Source organism: Camelus bactrianus, chromosome 17 (genome assembly GCF_048773025.1).
Source record: "Camelus bactrianus isolate YW-2024 breed Bactrian camel chromosome 17, ASM4877302v1, whole genome shotgun sequence".
Classification (NCBI taxonomy): Eukaryota; Metazoa; Chordata; class Mammalia; order Artiodactyla; family Camelidae; genus Camelus; species Camelus bactrianus.
This window is the reverse complement of record NC_133555.1, coordinates 1,853,462-1,870,385: the sequence shown is the minus strand read 5'-3', so window position 1 is coordinate 1,870,385 and position 16,924 is coordinate 1,853,462. Positions and strand designations below refer to the sequence as shown.

Sequence of the window (16,924 nt, the reverse complement as noted above, 5' to 3'; positions counted from 1 at the left end):
TCAAACAAACAACCCAATCCAAAAATGGGCAGAAGACCTAAACAAGCAATTCTCTAATGAAGACATACAAATGGCCAACAGGCACATGAAAAAGTGCTCAATATCACTAATTAGCAGAGAAATGCAAATCAAAACTACAATGAGGTATCAACCTACATCAGTCAGAACGACCATCATTCAAAAGTCCATGAACAATAAATGCTGGGGAGGCTGTGGAGAGAAGGGAACCCTCCTGCACTGCTGATGGGAATGTAGTTTGGTGCAGCCGTTATGGAAAACAGTATGGAGATTCCTCAAAAGACTAAAAATAGACTTGCCATATGATCCAGCAATCCCACTCCTGGGTATGTATCTGGAGGGAACTCCAATTCGAAAAGATACACGCACCCCAATGTTCATAGTAGCCCTATATACAATAGCCAGGATGTGTAACCAACCTAAATGTCCATCAACAGATGACTGGGTAAAAAAGTTGTCGTATATTTATACAATGGAATACTACTCTGCCATAAAAAATTAAATAATGCCATTTGCAGCAACATGGATGAACTTGGAGATCGTCATTCTAAGTGAAGCCAGAAAGAGAAAGAACAATACCATATGATATAACTCGTATGTGGAATTTTTTTTGAAAGGATACTATGAACTCATCTACAAAACAGAAGCAGACTCTCAGACTTAATAAACAATCCAATGGTTACCAGGGAAAGGGGGTGGGAGGGGATAAACTTGGGAGTTGGAGATTTACAAATGTTAGCCACTACATATAAAAACAGACTTTAAAAAGTTTCTTCTGTATAGCACAGGGAACTATGTTTAATATCTTGTAATACCCTTTAATGGAAAAAATACAAAAATGAATACATGTAGGTATATGCATGACTGGGACACTGCTGTACACCAGAGATTGACACACTGTAATTGACTTGCTTCAATTAAAAAAAAAAAGAAGCTGTGGTGTATTTATACAATGGAATACTACTCAGCCATAAAAAATAATGCCATTTGCAGCAACATGGATGAACTTGGAGATCATCATTCTAAGTGAAGCCAGAAAGAGAAAGAAAAACACCATGTGATATCATTTATATGTGGAATCATTAAAAAAATGACAAAAACTTATTTACAAAACAGAAACAGACTAACAGACATCAAGACAAACTTATGGTTACCGGTGGGGAAGAGGGTGGGAAGGTATAAACTGGGAGTTCAAAATATGCAGATACTAATATATATATAAAATAAATAAATAACAAGTTTCTACTGTATAGCACAGGAAACTATATTCAATGTCTTAAGTAACCTATGGTGAAAAAGAATATGAAAATGAATACACATATGTTCCTATATGACTGAAGTATTGTGCTGTACACCAGAAACTGAAACATTGTAACCTGTCAAGGTCACTGTAAGTAAGGAAAGTTTGAGAAACTGTCACAACCAAGAGGAGACTAAGGAGACATGACAACTAAATCCTGGAGAAAGAGAAAGGACATTAGACAAAAACCAAGGAAATCTGAATAAAGTATGGACTTTAATGATGATGTACCAGGAACTTCCAGAGACAAGAAAATAATGTGCTACAAGCTAGTTTAAGGCTTACATTTACCAAAGGGATATTTCGACGAGATAAAGACGTGTGCTTGGAAAATAAATCAAAGGGGAAACGGTTGGGGAGGGATAAATTAGGAGTTTTGGATTACTATATATAAAACAAGGACCTACTGTATAGCACAGGGAACAAAGTTCAATATCTTATAATAGCATATAAAAGAAAATAATCTGAAATATACATATATATATATACGTAAGCTGAATCGCTTTGCTGTATACCTGAAACTAACATTGTAAATCAACTATAAAGCAATAACAAATAAAATTTTTAAAAATAGATAAATAAGCTCATACTGTAGACCACAGGGAACTATATTCACTGTCTTGTGGTAACCTATAATGAAAACAAATATACGTATACGTATGACTGAACCAGCATGCTGTACACCAGAAATGACGCAACATTGTAAACCTGAGGTGGGAAGCCCCATGAAAAGACCAGCAGGACCCACAGGCAAGGCCACTACTTTCCACCAGCGCCATCCCGTTCCCTGCACCGGGGGCATTATCTCGCGTTTTGCTTCTGTGGCTTGCTTTTAGACGAACGGAATTTACCCCTAAGACTCTATTGGCTACCAAAGTTCACTCCTGATTGGTCCATTTCTATCACTCCTAATTGGCCCAATTCTAACACCTACTCTGCATATGATGTTGCAAGATGTTGCAAAGTCTAGACTCGCAGCCTACAAAAGCCTGTGTAAACTTACAGACAAGGTGCAGAGCTTGGAGTGTTAACTCCTCTGGGCTCACAGGCATTATAAACCAGAGTTCTTAAACTCTCCAAGTGCTGCTTGATTTCTCGCCAGGATCCAGGTTGCTGTCACAACTGAGCTATAACACAGAGCTGTAACACACTTCGCTGCAACAAACCAACTATACTTCAATTAAAAAAAGAAAAAAAAAAAGGAAAGTGTCTGTTCTCAGCTGAGAAAGCAGCCTCACCTGTCCCGCAGAGCCTGACAATGAATCCACAGGAAACAGCAACCAGGTGCGCCTGGTCGGCTGAGCCCAAGGAGACCAGCACTGGGAAGTGGGTTTTGGCGCTGCAGACTGTCCATCCTTCTCGTCTGGAAACATAAGTCCTTAGGTTGCGGGGGCCAAGCAGGGGCACCAGGCCGCCCTGCAGCCGAGGAGCCTGGCTCGCAGCAGCCCGGCTCCAAGCTGGGCAAACAGGCTGAGAGGGGCGAGGCCTTCCGCGGACCACTGAGCGGGCGCGCAGCCCCCCGCCCGGCCCCAAGCAGCCGGTTGGTCGAGCGCGTGTCCGCAGAGCCCCAGGGAGCAGCACCCCAGGCCTGTCTGCCCGCTGGCAGCGAGGCCCACGCCAGGCGTGCAGCAGAGGAGGGGCTCCTTCTGGGGCGCCCAGCGACGGCCAGACAGAACTAACCTGAAACCCCTCCCCAACTCGGGCGTTTATGGGATAGGGCGGAGGCTGCGGAGGACGCGGGCGGCGATTGGACAGGACGGGCCTGCGCGGGCGCATGGGCAGAGAGAGGCAGCCCTGGGGGTGGGTAGAGCGCGCGTGCTCAGCGCGCAAGCGCCCGGAGTTAGAGCCCCAGCCCCTCCTCCAAGCAGAAATAAATGAGTAAACCTAATTACCCCCCTCATAAAAAACAAACCGTACAAGAGGCAGCCTTAGCACCTTTTGAGGGTGGCATTTGAGGCCCTGGGAGTCAAAAGGTCACCAAGCGGACACTCGTGCAGGCCCAGTTGGAGGGTCGTGGTCCTAACACGGCCTAACCAGTCTCAACCGGCTTGAGCTCAAACCGGACGCAGCTGAATCCAAGTTTCCAGAAAAGCAATTCGGGCAAAGTTCTTGTTTAGGCCCTGGGCCCAGGTGTGGTCCTCAACAACGGTTAAGAGCACCAAGTCCCTGCCCTTCTGAAGATCACACCCAGTGGAGATGTGATGGAGACATTTCATCAACGGGGCAACATGTCAAAATGAGATAATCTTAGGTCCTGCTAGGTGCTGTGGAAGTGAGGCGGGGAGCCCCATAAAAAGACCTGCAGGGCCCCCAGGCAGGGCCGCTGCTCTCCTGCCAGCACCATCCGGTTCCCTGGCCCAGAGGCTCTATCTCACTTTTTGTCTCTGAAATGGCTTCTAGGAAAGTGGAACTTACCCCTAAAATTCTATTGGTTCCCTAAGCTAACTCCTGATTGGTCCATTTGTAGTACTTCATTTGCATGGAGCTCACTCCTGATTGGTTATTCCTCTCACTCTTGATTGGCCCATTTCTACAAAGCTTGTTCCTAATTAGTCAACTTTTGTTATACTTTAGTTGCATATGATGTTGCAGAGTGTAAACTGGCAGCCTAGTAAAGCCTGTGTAAACCTACAGACGGCGTCCAGAGCTTGGAGTGTTAACTCCTCTGGGCCCGCTGGCATAACAAACCTGAGTTGTTCAACTCTCTGAATGCTGCTTGGTTTCTCGCCCAGATCCAGGTTGCTGTCACAGCTGAGCTGTAAGGCACTTGTCTGCAACAGAAGAGGAGTCCTGGGAGAACAGGAATCAGGGGCAGGCTTCTCAGAAGGGTCACACTCTCCATCCGAGTTTGCAACCTGCTGGGAACAGTCCAGGGAGGAGGGGTGATGGGTAGGGGCCATGTCCTTGAACCTGTGAAAGGAGTCGAGAGCAGAGTGGGCCCCTTAAGTTGGCGTTCTCTTGCTGCTGTAACAGATCACCACAAACGTCAGGGCTGACAGCAACACCCATGTCTTGTGGCTCACTCTTTGTGGGCAGAAAGTGCACGTGGCTCTGGGCTCCCTGCTTCAAGCTCCCCGGTGGAAGGCGCGGTGTGGGTAGGGCTGTGCCCCACCCCGAGGCCCTGGGAGGAACCCACTTCCTCCTCAACTCAGCCATGGCTGGGCCCTTCTCAGCCCAGAATCGCCCTGACTTCCCGTCTGCTGCGTCCCATGCTGCTGCTTCTGCCACCAGCTGCACAGAGCTCTCCGCATTTAAGGGCTCCCACGTTCACAGGCAGGCCTCCTGGGAAACCTCCCTCTTTCAGGGTCAGCTGTGTGGTGAAGTACAGACCAGGCAGAGCTGCGATGTCAGATCAGATGGTCCGGGATCTGGCTGCGGGGCGGTGGGAGCTGTTCTGAGGGGTTCTTACGGGGGCAGGACCCTCTTGGGCTGTAGCAGGTGGGAAGGCAGAACTGTGGGCCTGTGCACAAGCACACACCTGCATACACGCACATGCACACAGATGCACGCACACAGGATCTTTCCACAGTAAAGGAGGCATGAGTGTGTCTACAGACACAGCAGTGAGCCAGAGAGAGGGCTTCCGTAGGCAGATAGTAGGGTGACATGATAAGAAACCTGATGGGGCCAGAGCGGGAACGCCTGCATCTCCCCACAGGGAAAACCGTGTGGTCAGCCAACTCAGGCTGTGGAAGGAGGAGCCCCCCAGGAAGCCCAGACGGCTGCCCCCCACCCCCAGCACATCCCACAAAGGCCTGTCAGGGAGGTAAGGAGCGAGGGAGAGCTCTTGAATAAATGATAAGCATCCACTGTGGAGCCACGTGGATGCTGGTGACCTGCCGGTGTACCAACAGGTGGGAAAGGAGGTTCCAGAAGGGCATGGGCCCCGCGTGGCCCTATTTGGGTCAGAAAACAACATAGGCAGGAAAGAACAAAAGGTAGTCTTGTCGGATACTGGGGTTGAGGGGAGCTTTTATCACCTTCTTCCTGCTCATCCATGTAGCCCAGCTTTTCCACAATGAGAAGATTTCTTATTTGCGTCTTCTGTTGGTTTATGTTGTACCTGCTGAAAATAAATGGGAAAGCTCAGAGGCCCTAGAGAGCATGTGGGGCTGACCCGGTGAGGTCAGGTCAGGAAACAGCCCGGGGGCAGTGGGTCCCCCACTCACTGGGGCCCCTTCCCCACCTGCTGAAAAGGCCTGCATGCAGGGGGAGGTGGGCAAGGCGGGGTCCACAAGGCAGGGAGGGAGGGCCCAGGAGGCTGACTTCCTGTCTGGGGCCCAGGCTCAGGAGAAAGCCCTCGCTGAGTACCTACCTGGTGACCCCACAGGCAGGCAGCCTCCAGGGCAGGGGTGACAGCATGTGACAGCACACCTACCCGCCTGGTTTGGGCTGAGCAGCGGGAGGCTGGCAGCCTCCGTGGGCGAAGAAGGAGGGTGACCACCCTGCTCCTACCCTGAGTGCAGACTGGGCCCCTTCAGTGCAGACTGTAGGGGAGATGTGGCCCCCCTAGGAAGGCCACCTCAGGGGAGGGCCAGGCCAGTCTGGGAGGGACGCCCTGAGATAGGAGATAAAAAACCCACACTCTTCAGTAACCCTGGGCAAGGGTAGTCGGTCACAATTTGTTTGACCAAAGTAGAGTATAATCCTACATTCTGGTGCATTTGATGCGTGCCATTCAGCAATACTCAGTGGAAATTCCTTCAACACAGCTCTTACAGCTTGCCTTCATTTTCCGCGACATCCGTGTGATACTGTGCCGTGTGCTGCGCCAGTGAGTCTGCCTTGGTTTCCCGTTTCTGGCGACCATTAGCAACACTGCAATACACATCTCTGAGTATTTTTTTTAAAAAGGAACCCCAGGTGTCCTGGGAGCAGAGGGTCGCTGACAGCGCTGCTCCGTGCAGTAAGGGCTGGCGGGATGGGACGAGGACGAGTCCCTCCTGCTGATGGAACCCCCACCTCCTCCTTCACAGAGCACGCACAGCTCCCCCCCCGACGGCTGGAGGTGCCCACACCGACCCAGCACGGTGACTTGGCCGCCAGCTCTCAGGGGCTGATGTCTGTGGGGAGAAGCAGGCGATAAGCACACAAATGCTGGAGGTCAGCTCCCCCACAGCAGAGGGCTGGGAGCCACAGGACACTGCGACAAAACACAGCAGGCACCCACTCCCTGTCCTGACCATGAGGGTCCAGTGGGGTGGGGGGAAGCACCCTCAGCCCCGCCCTTGACTTGGCTGCTGTGACCCCTGGTGCTGCGATCCTGGTTTAAGAACAAGAGTCAGCTGGAGGGTTGCAGGCTCCCTCCCTCCTGCGGGGTGAGGTGACCTGGCCCCGCTCCAAGGCCCAGTGTCCCGTCAGCTGGCATCACGGCTACTCCAGGCCTGAGTTTCCCTCTCCAGCTCTAACCCTCTGAGTTTTAGAGGATTCAGAACATTCCAGATGGGGGCCCCAGACCCTCTTCTCAGGTTTGACATCTTTGGCTGACACTGGCCTCGACCACAGGAAATGGATGGGGGCTCGGCCCCTCCTCAACAGCCCCCACTCTGGGCCCCGCCCCTGGGCCCCTCTGGCCGAGCCTCTGTTTGCAGAGGTTGCTAGAACCTTGCTACTTGTTCCCAAAGCACTGCCATACCTCAGGGGTCCCCACACCTCAGTGCCCCCCAGCCCTCCACCGCTGCAAATTTTGTCATCTCTGCAAATCCCTTATTGACTAAGTTGACATTTCGTAACAGTGACACTTTTATAACTTGTGATAAACTGCATAGCTCATGTTTTAATTTTTATAATTGTTCACAACATTTTACTATTGGGCTTGATTTTAATTCCTATTTTACAATGTTAAAAATATAATCAAAGATACACTTCTCTTTTAAGGAGAACTTCAGATCACCAACAGAGATGGCAAGCTGGTGTCACCACCCTGAGCAGAATGTCACTTTAGAAATAAATATGATACCCATAAGACAGTGGTCTTGACTTCTAGCTTGAGGCTAATGCAGCTCTCAGTTAAAAAGAAGGACCAGCAAGTGTTCAAAGGCGCTACAGATGCAACGGCACCCAGAGGAGACTTTCTCCATCTTCAGAAGGACCAAGGAAAATTACAAACCAAGTCCCTCTCCCCACTTGGGGTTCTCAGCCCGTGGCAGCTGCCCCATCCTCCTCTGTGAGGGGTTACTGGTCCCATTTTACAGATGAGGAAAACTGACATTTGGAGGAACAACCAGCAGAGCTGTTTTCCTCAGGGGCCTCCTCCTCCTGGAAGCCTTCCCCACCTCCTGGGACCAGGGCCCCCCGGGTTCTCCCGCACACCCTGTACTGGGGCTCCTGGAAGCACTGGTGGTACAGCAGGTGCAGTGCGGGACCTCTCTGTAAGTGGGGGTTGACCTGCGGTTCTGTGTGCGAGGTCCCAGGACCCCAGGGAGATAGGCCCTCGGGGCTGCACGCGGGGATAAGCCAGGCTATTTTTGCCATTTCCTTCCTCCCAACTCAAGCTGGGGCCACCATCAGCCGCCTCACACAGAGCGGCCACTGCAGCCTCAGCCAGGGCAGTTCAGGCCAGAGAAAGGGGTGCCCTGACTGCAGGCCTGTCAGGTAAGTGGCCCTCATCACCCAGCACTGCTCCCCACAGTGTGGGCCCTCCTGGGGGGGACAGTGGGTCCAGACCCTGCAGGGAGGGAGGGCGCCAGCAGGCAAGTCCAGCCTCTGCCCCTCCTTCGCTCCCCCATAGACAACGGGCTGGGGGCATTCCCTCTGAGACATCGGGTCCTTGGCTGAGTCAAGATTCACTGGTTTATTCGACAAATGTTCAGTGGAAGCCTGCCACGGGCCAGGCCCTGGTTGAGGAGCTTGTCTTCAGCAGGAGACTCAGCCCCCACTGAGTCATGGAGGGAGGGCATGGACCAGGCAGAAGACTGGGCTCACGAGACTTGAGTGAGTCTGGTCTCTGGCACAAAGCGCTGGGCTGCCCCGCACAAGTCAGTCTCCCTCTCTGGGCCTCAATGCCCCAACTCCAAACTTGATCCTCCCTCAGTGGGTTTCCAGATGGCGTCCCTTCTGGGTTCCCTTCCCTGTCCCCCCTCAGCAACCTCGCCCAGCTGCTTTCTACATCAGGGACCACGAGAGAGTTTACTCTGCAGTGGCCCAGCTGTTTGGAATGCGTGGGCTGAGATAGGGTCTGTGCTGGGCACACCATCGATGGGTTGGACCCCAGGCTGGAAGATGGGCTGGTGGGAGCAGCCTGGGAGGCTCTCTCCAGGACCCTTCCAGCCTCTGGGGGCAGGGGCCAGAGCTGGGATCATTTAGCAGGCATCTGCACACCACCCCCGCCCCCCGCCCTGAGCAGGGGCTGGGGTTCCTGCCAGGGGACAGGAGGGCCCTCCCCCTTCGCAAGCACGGGCTGAGCCCCACTCCCCGCCCCCACCACAGCCACCCCGACGCCCTGCCTTCTGAGTGTCCAGGAGGGTCGCCAGCCAGAGGTGGGCTTGCCTCACTTCCTTGTCTCCACCACTCATCTCACAGAGGAGAAAACCGAGGCCTGACCTGAGGGGGAGGTGAGTGGTCCCTTAACCGGGTGGTGGGGTCCCGCCGGCCCTCGGGATGGGGCGCAGGCCTCTGGAGGACCCCCTCACCTCGCAGCCCCTCTCCCTGCAGCCCGCCGGCCCCATGCCCGCCTGGGCGGCCTTGCTGCTGGTCTGGGCGGCCGCCGAGGCCGCGGAGGACTGCCCCGCCCCGTGCGCCTGCCGGGCCCTGGACACCATGGGGCTGCAGGTGGACTGCCGGGGCCGGGGGCTCACGGCGCTGCCCGCCCTGCCGGTCCACACCCGCCGCCTCCTGCTGGCCAACAACAGCCTGCACTCCGTGGCCCCCGGCGCCTTCGACCACCTGCCACAGCTGCAGGCCCTCGACGCGGCGCAGAACCCCTGGCACTGCGACTGCGCGCTCACGTACCTGCGCCTGTGGCTGCGGGACCGCGCGCCCAAGGAGCTGCAGCGCGTGAGCTGCGCCGGCCCCGGCGTGGCCGCCGGCCGCGCGCTCGGCCAGCTGGGCGGCTGCGGCTGGCGCCTCGCGGAGGCGGGGGTCTCCCCGGGGCTGTGGTGGGACGCGGCGCTGGCCGCCGTGGCCACGCTGAGCCTGGCTCTCCTGGCGGGCCTGCTGTGCACCCTCTCACCCCGGGGCGGGCGGGCCAGGCCCTGAGGCCGCCCCCCCCCCCCCCCCCCCGCACGCCGCCCGGGCAGCCCGCCCACCAGTAGCTCCAAATAAACCAGCCGCTCAGCCATTTCAGCCAGGCTCAGAGATGGGTATTTTTACTCTCAGCACCTGTCTGGCTCCTTCTGGAAACCTGTGTCCATTTTTGCCATGACAGATACCAATTGGGGCTTCTCTGTCTCCCAGCTCCCAGGAAAACGGCTTGTCCCACCTCCACGCCACCCCCAGTTCCACAGTCTCTGGACGCCCCAGCCCTTTCCCAGTGCCCACCAGGTCCCAGGACTCCGCGTCTCACACCCTCTGCCGGCTGCGGGCACCTGCTTCCCACATGACTGCCCCGACAGCCCAGGTCAACTTTGCATCAATACTCAGCCCCCAAGTTCCATGAAAACCTTGTTCTCACAACACAGCAGTGAGCAGAGCAGGAGGCAGGAGGACCTCAGGTGGGAGGAGAGGAGACTTACCTTGTCTCTGTGACAGACACACCTTGGAAGCACATTTCTGCTCCCAAAATGGCCTTTGGCCCCTCCGTCCTGGCCATGAGGCCACGCGGGCTCACCCGGCCCCATCCTTTGTCATCTCCGCACTCTCTCTCCCTCCGTGTCCTCCTCGCCACCTCTCTTCTCCAGAAACAACAGCAGAGCCCTCCCTTTCTCAGGGAAGCAAGGCCCCTCCTGGGGCTGCATTAGACACCTGCAAGCAAGTGTCACTTCTTGCTTCTTCCCCAAGCAACAGTCACAGAAGTCTTCAGACAAGAAACTTCTCTCCCTCAACGGAACTCTGGGGCCAGTGGTTAAAATAATAAACTTTTCCCCACCATATGATGTAACAGTCACAAGCCCATTACTGGCCAACCCAAACCAAATATGATTATACCAAGGTCTATTCCCTCAAGGAAGTCCACGTGGCAGGCACAAGGTGTCACAGAGAAGGCCACACGGGTACAGAGTGCCACTGGAGGACACTGATCCACAGAGGTGAGGCTGGAACAAAAGTCCCAGACTCCGGGCAGATTGACAACAGGGAGGGATGGGGACTGTGGCAAACCAGAGAGCCGTGTTCCATCCAGAGGCAGCAGGCAGGGAGGTCCTCACAGGCAGAACCGTATTTCCATTATTCGTATGTATTAACTGAGTCATTTTTAAGGGTAGACTAGACTCCATCCCATTGTGTCTGTACTAAAATTTTATTCGTTCATCTCTTATTGCTAAACATTTAGGTTTAAGTGGAAACTGCAATTACAATTGTGTACAGCAGTTATAAACCGCTGTCCAGTTTTCCCCTTTACTAGCATTTTTGAACCAATATTAGCATTCCAATCAACATTCTAATCAAAACTTCCTGTTGAAGGTCATTTCTATGCTACCCCTTGTCTGGGACATTTAGGTTCTTTCCAAGCTCCCTTACCCCAAATAAATGCATTGTGGTTGAAACCTTTTTTTTTAATCTTTGTACATAAAACTTCCTCCATATCTAGACATGTTTTCTTAGGGCAGAATCCCAAAAGTTCATTTAGAGGCTCAAAGGTCAGACCTATTTTTAAAAGCAAGAATGTTTCCTCTTCTCCCACATTCTCCTCCCCAACCCCCTAAAAAATAAAGCTGGCCCTAAAACGCTGGGTGAAGAAAAGAAAAGGCCTCTAGAACAGAAATCAATGTAAAGAATCTGGAGTGCAAAGGAATTCACCCAGTGTCTGAATGTACTCTGGAAAATAAACATACGTGCCAGGGCATTAGTCAGGGTTCTGCAGAGAAACAGAAACAATAGGATGTGTATATATCTAGGGAGAGATTTATTTTTAAGGAATTGGCCCATGGCTGGCCTGCCCAAAATCTGCAGGGTGGGCCTGCATGCAGTCTAGAGACCCAGGTAAGAGTCGATGTTACCGTTCAAATTAAGTCTGAAGTCCGTCTGCTGCAGAATTCCCTCTTATGTTGGGGAGGTTAGTCTTTTGTTTGATTCAGGCCTTCAGCTGGTTGGACGAGGCCCACCCACATTATGGAAGGCCATCTGCTTTACTCAAAGTCCACTGATTTGACTGCTTGTCTTATCCAAAAACACTCACCCAGAAACTTCTAGAATAATATTTGACCACATATGTGGGCAGCACGGCCCATACACATTGACACAAAAATGAACCATCCATCAGTAATTGCTTGCTCAGACACTTGGCAGCACCAATCATGACGAAAACACTCCTTTGGTGAACGCCAGCTATTTGTGTTACATCCGTTATTATTATACACACATCACGTACATCATCTCTAAGCCTCAGACACGCTGCAAGGTGAGAACTGTCCCCACGTTTTCAGATGAAAAAATTTAAGCTTAGAGGAAAGAAGTCATGCCTCAAAGGCTGCAGGGTTGGAGTTTGGGAAAGCCGGAATTCAAACCCATCTTTCATTAACCCAAAAGCCCCTCGGTCTTTTCCAGCCACCTGCAAGCTGGTCGGGGAAAACGAGACATGTCAGAGTGAGTCCTTTCCCTGGCTGTTGTTCTGTCCTTCATCCGTGGGAGCAGAGCCTTAGCCGGGCGCAGGGCTCTCCAGAATAAAGACGGCATTTCCCAGTGCCCGGAGTCAGCCATGGCTGCGCGAGCCCGTTCTAGCCAAGGGGGGGGGGGGGAAGCAGACGCGGCAACTTCCTGGTCGTGACCTGAAGGAAAAGCTCTGCCCTCCCCCTTTCCCCTTCCCCCTTCCCGCGGGGCCGGACGCAGATGCTGGCCACCTGGGCAGTGTGGTGCCGGAGGCACCTCAGCGCTGTTAGGGCAGCAGCCCCGATGGGCCCCTCCTGGCCCTTCTCCGTTTTGTTCAGGCTGTTGCAGGGACACGGATAAAGCCCTATTCTGTTCACTTCAGTCTGTGTATCCCGACTAATGAGACAAAATGTGAGGTTTACAGATGGCATCGTGAAAAGAGCAGGCAGGCTCTCAAGTTCAGCCGACCCCCTGGACACTTTACCCAGCGCTTCCGAGCACCCACCTGTTCGTCCGTGGGGTTTCTGCACCCTTCTTTTGAGCTTCTAGATTCTAAAAGAACTCCAAAGACCTGAGTCATCACCCAGATTCCTTCGAGTTCAGAAAGTTTGAATGATCTTACAGAAAGTTTCTTCTTGAGCCAAGTTTTTCATATATTTGTAGGTTTCCTTCAGCCAACATGCAGATCATTTTATTTTGCAACTGAAGCCACCCATTCATCTGCCTTTAAAAAATCTAGAGTGAAAAAATAAAATAAAATAAAATAAAATAAATAAAAAATCTAGAGTGGAGGCTGGGGTGGGCTGGGAAGGGGGAGTTCTTGACTAATGAGTGTAGAGTTGAGTCTTGCAAGAACTGAATTGAAAACGTTCTAGAGATGCATGGTGGTGAGAGTTGCACTACAATGTGAATACAGTTAACACGACTGAGCTGTGCACTAAAAAATGCTTATGATGGTAAATTTTCTACTGTGAATATTTTATCACAGGTTAAAAAAAAAGTCTAGAGTGATAGTTTTCAAGCCTTTTTAGCAATAAGACCTTTTTCCAGCAAACTCCTAGGACACACCTAGGATACGAAGTAGGTGAGGTGCCTCGGCCTGGTCCGTCTTGGAGCCTGCCCCTTGTGGGGCTTCCCACAAGCTGTTGAAGACTCTTAAGAAGCCCATTTGTCAAACACAGATCTAGAGCTTCAGGGGGATATGAAAAAACAAATGTGAGAAACGAAAAGCAAGAATAAGAATAAAGAAAGAGCGAGAGTCACAAAATGTGACTGAGGACTTTAATAAGGAAGGTCTGAGTAGATAGAAAAATGCACCCATTTGTGAGCAAACAGCAAGGTTCCGTTCTCACCGATTAACCTCGAAATCCAGTTTCATCCCAGTCAGAATCTTAACGAGATTTTTGGTAGAAATTGATGTGTGTATGTATCTAGACATGTGGTTACACACTTATGTAATATATGTAAAGAGGAAGATATATATCTGTCTATACATAACGTGTAACATATTACAGGTGTCAGAAAATCCAAAGTTCCCTTTTTAAGTTAGTAAAGGAAAGAAAGAGGAAGCACTTCATGGCTCTATTTTAACACGACCACCGTCAGCATCTTCACGGCCAGGCTTCCCTTCTTCCATCAGTCATCACGTTTCTCTACTTTGCGTTTGGAATCCTTCAAGGAACATTGCATCATGGACACTTCTGAGTGTTACTTACATTGTCTTCGTGACTCTGTCAACGTTTATGGGGTCTTTCTAGTACAAATATGGTCTGTGTTCGTTTTGGGAAACCGGAAAGCGCTGGGTACGCAGAGGGAAGACCCACATCCCTCGGCCCCTTCTCTGAGGCTGGGCTGCGACCCTCCTGCGACCCGCACGTCGACTCACCACCTGAGGTACCGGCTGCCCCCGGCCCCCCCCCGCGCAGCGGTGCTCCTGGGCACGGAGCTGTGACGGCTTTGACGACTCGCTCCTCCTGCTGGCTCCCCGCGACAGCGCTGTTTTCAGAAGGGTTTCCTTGGAGTCGTGTCCTGGGGTCGAATGTAAACCTGACCACATGGTAGGTGTCTCTGCAGCACCGTCCACCCCTAAGGTTCCCTCTCGGGCGACAGGGACTAAGGCGCAAGCCCGGAGCCCGACGTCCAGGGCTCGCGCTCCGCTGCCCCTGGCGCGCGTGCTGAGGCAGGCGCTTACACTCTCCTAGGAGTTCACGTGGAAACCCCTCGATCGGCGTCAACCCGCCCCCCGTCTCGGGGGCTGGAAGCGCCCTTTGGATGGAAGCCTGAAGATCCCAGACGGGAAGGCCGGCAGCCTTGGCCCAGCTCCCCGCTGGCCCGCGACCACGGGCCACATTTGGGTCCAAGTGTGAATCTCATCTTTTCTGACAGAGGGTCTATAGCCTGAAGTGGTCGGGGATCCAGAAAGGGCCTGAGCTTGAAGGAAAGAGCCCTTGTGTCAGGTTGACCCCTCCGCGGCCGCGTCTCTGGCTGGGTCACTCGGAGCCTGGCAAGGGGCGAGCCAGCACCCCTGCGCCCTCAAGTCCACAGGTCAGGTCGCTGCCTGCGTGAAGGAAGGAAGGTAAACAGGCTAGATCCTCAGGACTTCTTTTTCAGCAGGAACCTGCAGCTTCTGCGACGTCAGGGCCTGCCCGTGGGCCGCCTGCTGGGGCGGGCAGGCTGTGGAGACCAGTGTTCCTCAAACTGTATCGTGTACACGAATCCCCTGGGGATATTATTAAATCCAGGCTCTGACTCTGGAGCTCCGGGGTGGACACTGAGATTCTGCATTGCTAACAGGCTCCTGGACGGTGCCCGGCTGCTGGCCCATGGACCACTCGGTGAGCAGAAGCCCAGAGCATCTGGCCCTGCTCACCCACTCCCAGGAGCTGACTCACCGGCCCCGTGACCACCCTCTCCCCTGGCCTCCTCTCCGGGTCCCTTTTTGTGATGGCCACCCCTCCCCTGGGTCCCCTCCCCAGCACACAGACTCCCCAGCTCCCTGGCAGACACCCTTGTCACTGTGCTGGTGAACCAGCAGCTCTGAACTTGATATGAAGGGAAACCTCCTTGTCTGAGGCCTGTGCCCCGGCTGGCCTGTCCTGAGGCCGCGGCTGCCCCGGGACAGGAGGGTCACACTCGCCGCAGGGGACGGGGTCCTGAACGCAGCCGCAGTGTGGGAGGGCTGGGCCCAATTGCCGCACATCTGGGAGCTGAGGGGTGGCAGGGCCGCCCTCCCCGAGCCCCCTCGCCCACCCACAGCTGCAGATCAGGGCTGAAGCCGCGGGGCCTGCAGCACCGGCCTGTGAAGGACACTTCAGGCGCCCAGGAGTCGAGTCCAGACTCCCTGTCCCAGCCGAGTCTCGTCTTCCCAGAGGAGAGAGCCCATAGCAGAGGCCGCAGCCCCGGGCAGTGCAGGGAGGGGCTCCCCAGGCTCAGGGGCGTCCTGGGCATGTGGCTGGAGGTGACGAGTGACCAGGGAGAGTGGCCAGTCCCTGCAGGCCTCCTGGAGGACCTGAGGGCAGCAGGAGCGGTGCCCGGTGTGAGCGAAGGGGTGACCTGCTCAGTGTGGGACCTGCCTTAGGAAGTTCCCGGCAGCCTGGGGTGGAGGTTGGGCAGGGGCCGGGTGTGGGGATTGGCCGTGATGAAGGTGCCAGGGGCTTCAGAGCAATGGAACGGGGCACTCAGCATCCTGGCTTCCCTGGAGAATGGGTCAGAGGGGCCCCTGGGCCAGTGTGTGCAGGGAAGAGGGAGAGGTCGAGGCTGGAGCTCTGGGGGCCGGGCAGGGTCAGACTCAGCCCAGGCCTGGCCCCAGGGCAAACTCAGGTGTGAACTGAGTGGGGACTTTGAGCAGGTCCCGCTGGGCCCTGTCTTCAGTTTTTCTGTTTCAAAGTCCAGGAGTGGACCTGGTGCCCCCTGAGTTTGCCCGGGGTCTGGGCAGTCCCATGGAGTGGGCAGAGGCTGGGGAGGGCCCTTGGGACAGCCTGGCCCTGGTTTGAGCCCCAGGGGGCTGGGGGATCCCAGCTCAGACTGGCCCAGTTGTGGGTTTTTCTTCCAAAGGACACACCTGGTGTTCAGAGAGAGCAGGCTGTTCAAACAACAGGTATTTCTTGTCCCTGGAAGGATGGTCGGCAGGTGCCTGGAGTGGGGCCCCCTGGACTGTCCGGCTCCAGGCCTTCCAGACAGAAACAGGAGCCCCTGCTCCAGCCCCTCCCCACGCGGGCCTTGCGGGGCTTCCCAGGATGGGATGCAGGCAGCCCAGGGATCAGGCCCAGGGCTGAGGAGACCTGGGCTCTGATGGAGAAATGCCTCTTCCAGGGACGCGCAGGATCTGGGCAGGCCTGGGGTCTGAGTGGTGGTTGTCTCACCCCCAGTGTCCATCTGTCCTACAGCAGGCGGGGCAGGCGGGTGCAGCACACATGGGGCCCTGAGCTACCGTGCGGGGCCCGCTGCGAGGGACCAGCAACAGACCCAGAAGAGGGTGCGGGTTTGAGGGCTTCCTGCCTCTTTGAGCACCCACTGTGTGCTCGGATCCTCGCTCCGTGCTGGGAGTGCAGGGTGGGCAGGACCAGTCCAACCCTCCCAGACCCTGACCTGGAGAGACAGCTCCACTTCCCATGACCACAAGGCTCCCACCCTGAGCACGTCCAGGGTGGTGGGACGTCCCTCGCAGGGTTGTAGGAGTGCGAGGGACGAGGGGCCTGATGCCCCAGTAGCCCTCCCCCACCCGCCTCCCTAACACAAACCCAGCTGAAAGAACTGGGCCCAGAGAGGTGCAGCAACTCACCCGAAGTCCCACAGTCACCCCGGCAGAGATGGGACCCAACTCCCGCCCTTCCTGCCCGAGGCACTCACTGCCTCTCCACCCAGGGGTCCCACGCTGGTCTGGGGCAGAGAGCGGTCTTCACAGGGCTCCGGGAAGCAGATGGA

At 54.4% G+C, this 16,924-nt stretch overlaps 2 protein-coding genes across 15 annotated transcripts in view; one reads left to right on the top strand and one right to left on the bottom strand.

Moving 5' to 3' along the window:
* CFAP92 (cilia and flagella associated protein 92 (putative)) overlaps positions 1-3,989 on the bottom strand; it is a 106,049-nt gene extending 102,060 nt beyond the window's left edge. For 6 of the 13 annotated variants that reach the window (XR_012499794.1, XR_012499793.1, XM_074344218.1 and 3 more), the window contains exon 1: positions 2,557-3,983. The gene's annotated coding sequence lies outside the window, so the exon portion shown is untranslated. Of the gene's footprint in view, positions 1-2,556 lie in introns of all 13 variants that reach the window. The other 7 variants (XM_074344215.1, XM_074344214.1, XM_074344219.1 and 4 more) reach the window with 4 other exon arrangements.
* Positions 3,990-6,772: 2,783 nt separating this feature from the next.
* On the top strand, positions 6,773-16,912 carry GP9 (glycoprotein IX platelet). Of its 2 annotated transcripts, none has more exons than XM_074344232.1 (3): positions 6,773-7,912; positions 8,747-8,871; positions 8,972-16,912. In XM_074344232.1, exon 3 carries the CDS (start codon positions 8,984-8,986, stop codon positions 9,512-9,514), a length of 531 nt encoding a protein of 176 aa, XP_074200333.1. In that variant the 5' UTR covers positions 6,773-7,912; positions 8,747-8,871; positions 8,972-8,983; the 3' UTR covers positions 9,515-16,912. The 2 variants fall into 2 exon arrangements, with proteins under 2 accessions (XP_074200333.1, XP_074200334.1); XM_074344233.1 differs by having other exon boundaries at positions 8,957-16,912.
* Positions 16,913-16,924: the final 12 nt, after the last annotated feature.

What these genes read in the sequence shown, in the direction of transcription:
- GP9 (XM_074344232.1), top strand. Translation starts at nt 8,984, where the DNA reads ATGCCCGCCTGGGCGGCCTTGCTGCTGGTCTGGGCGGCCGCCGAGGCC.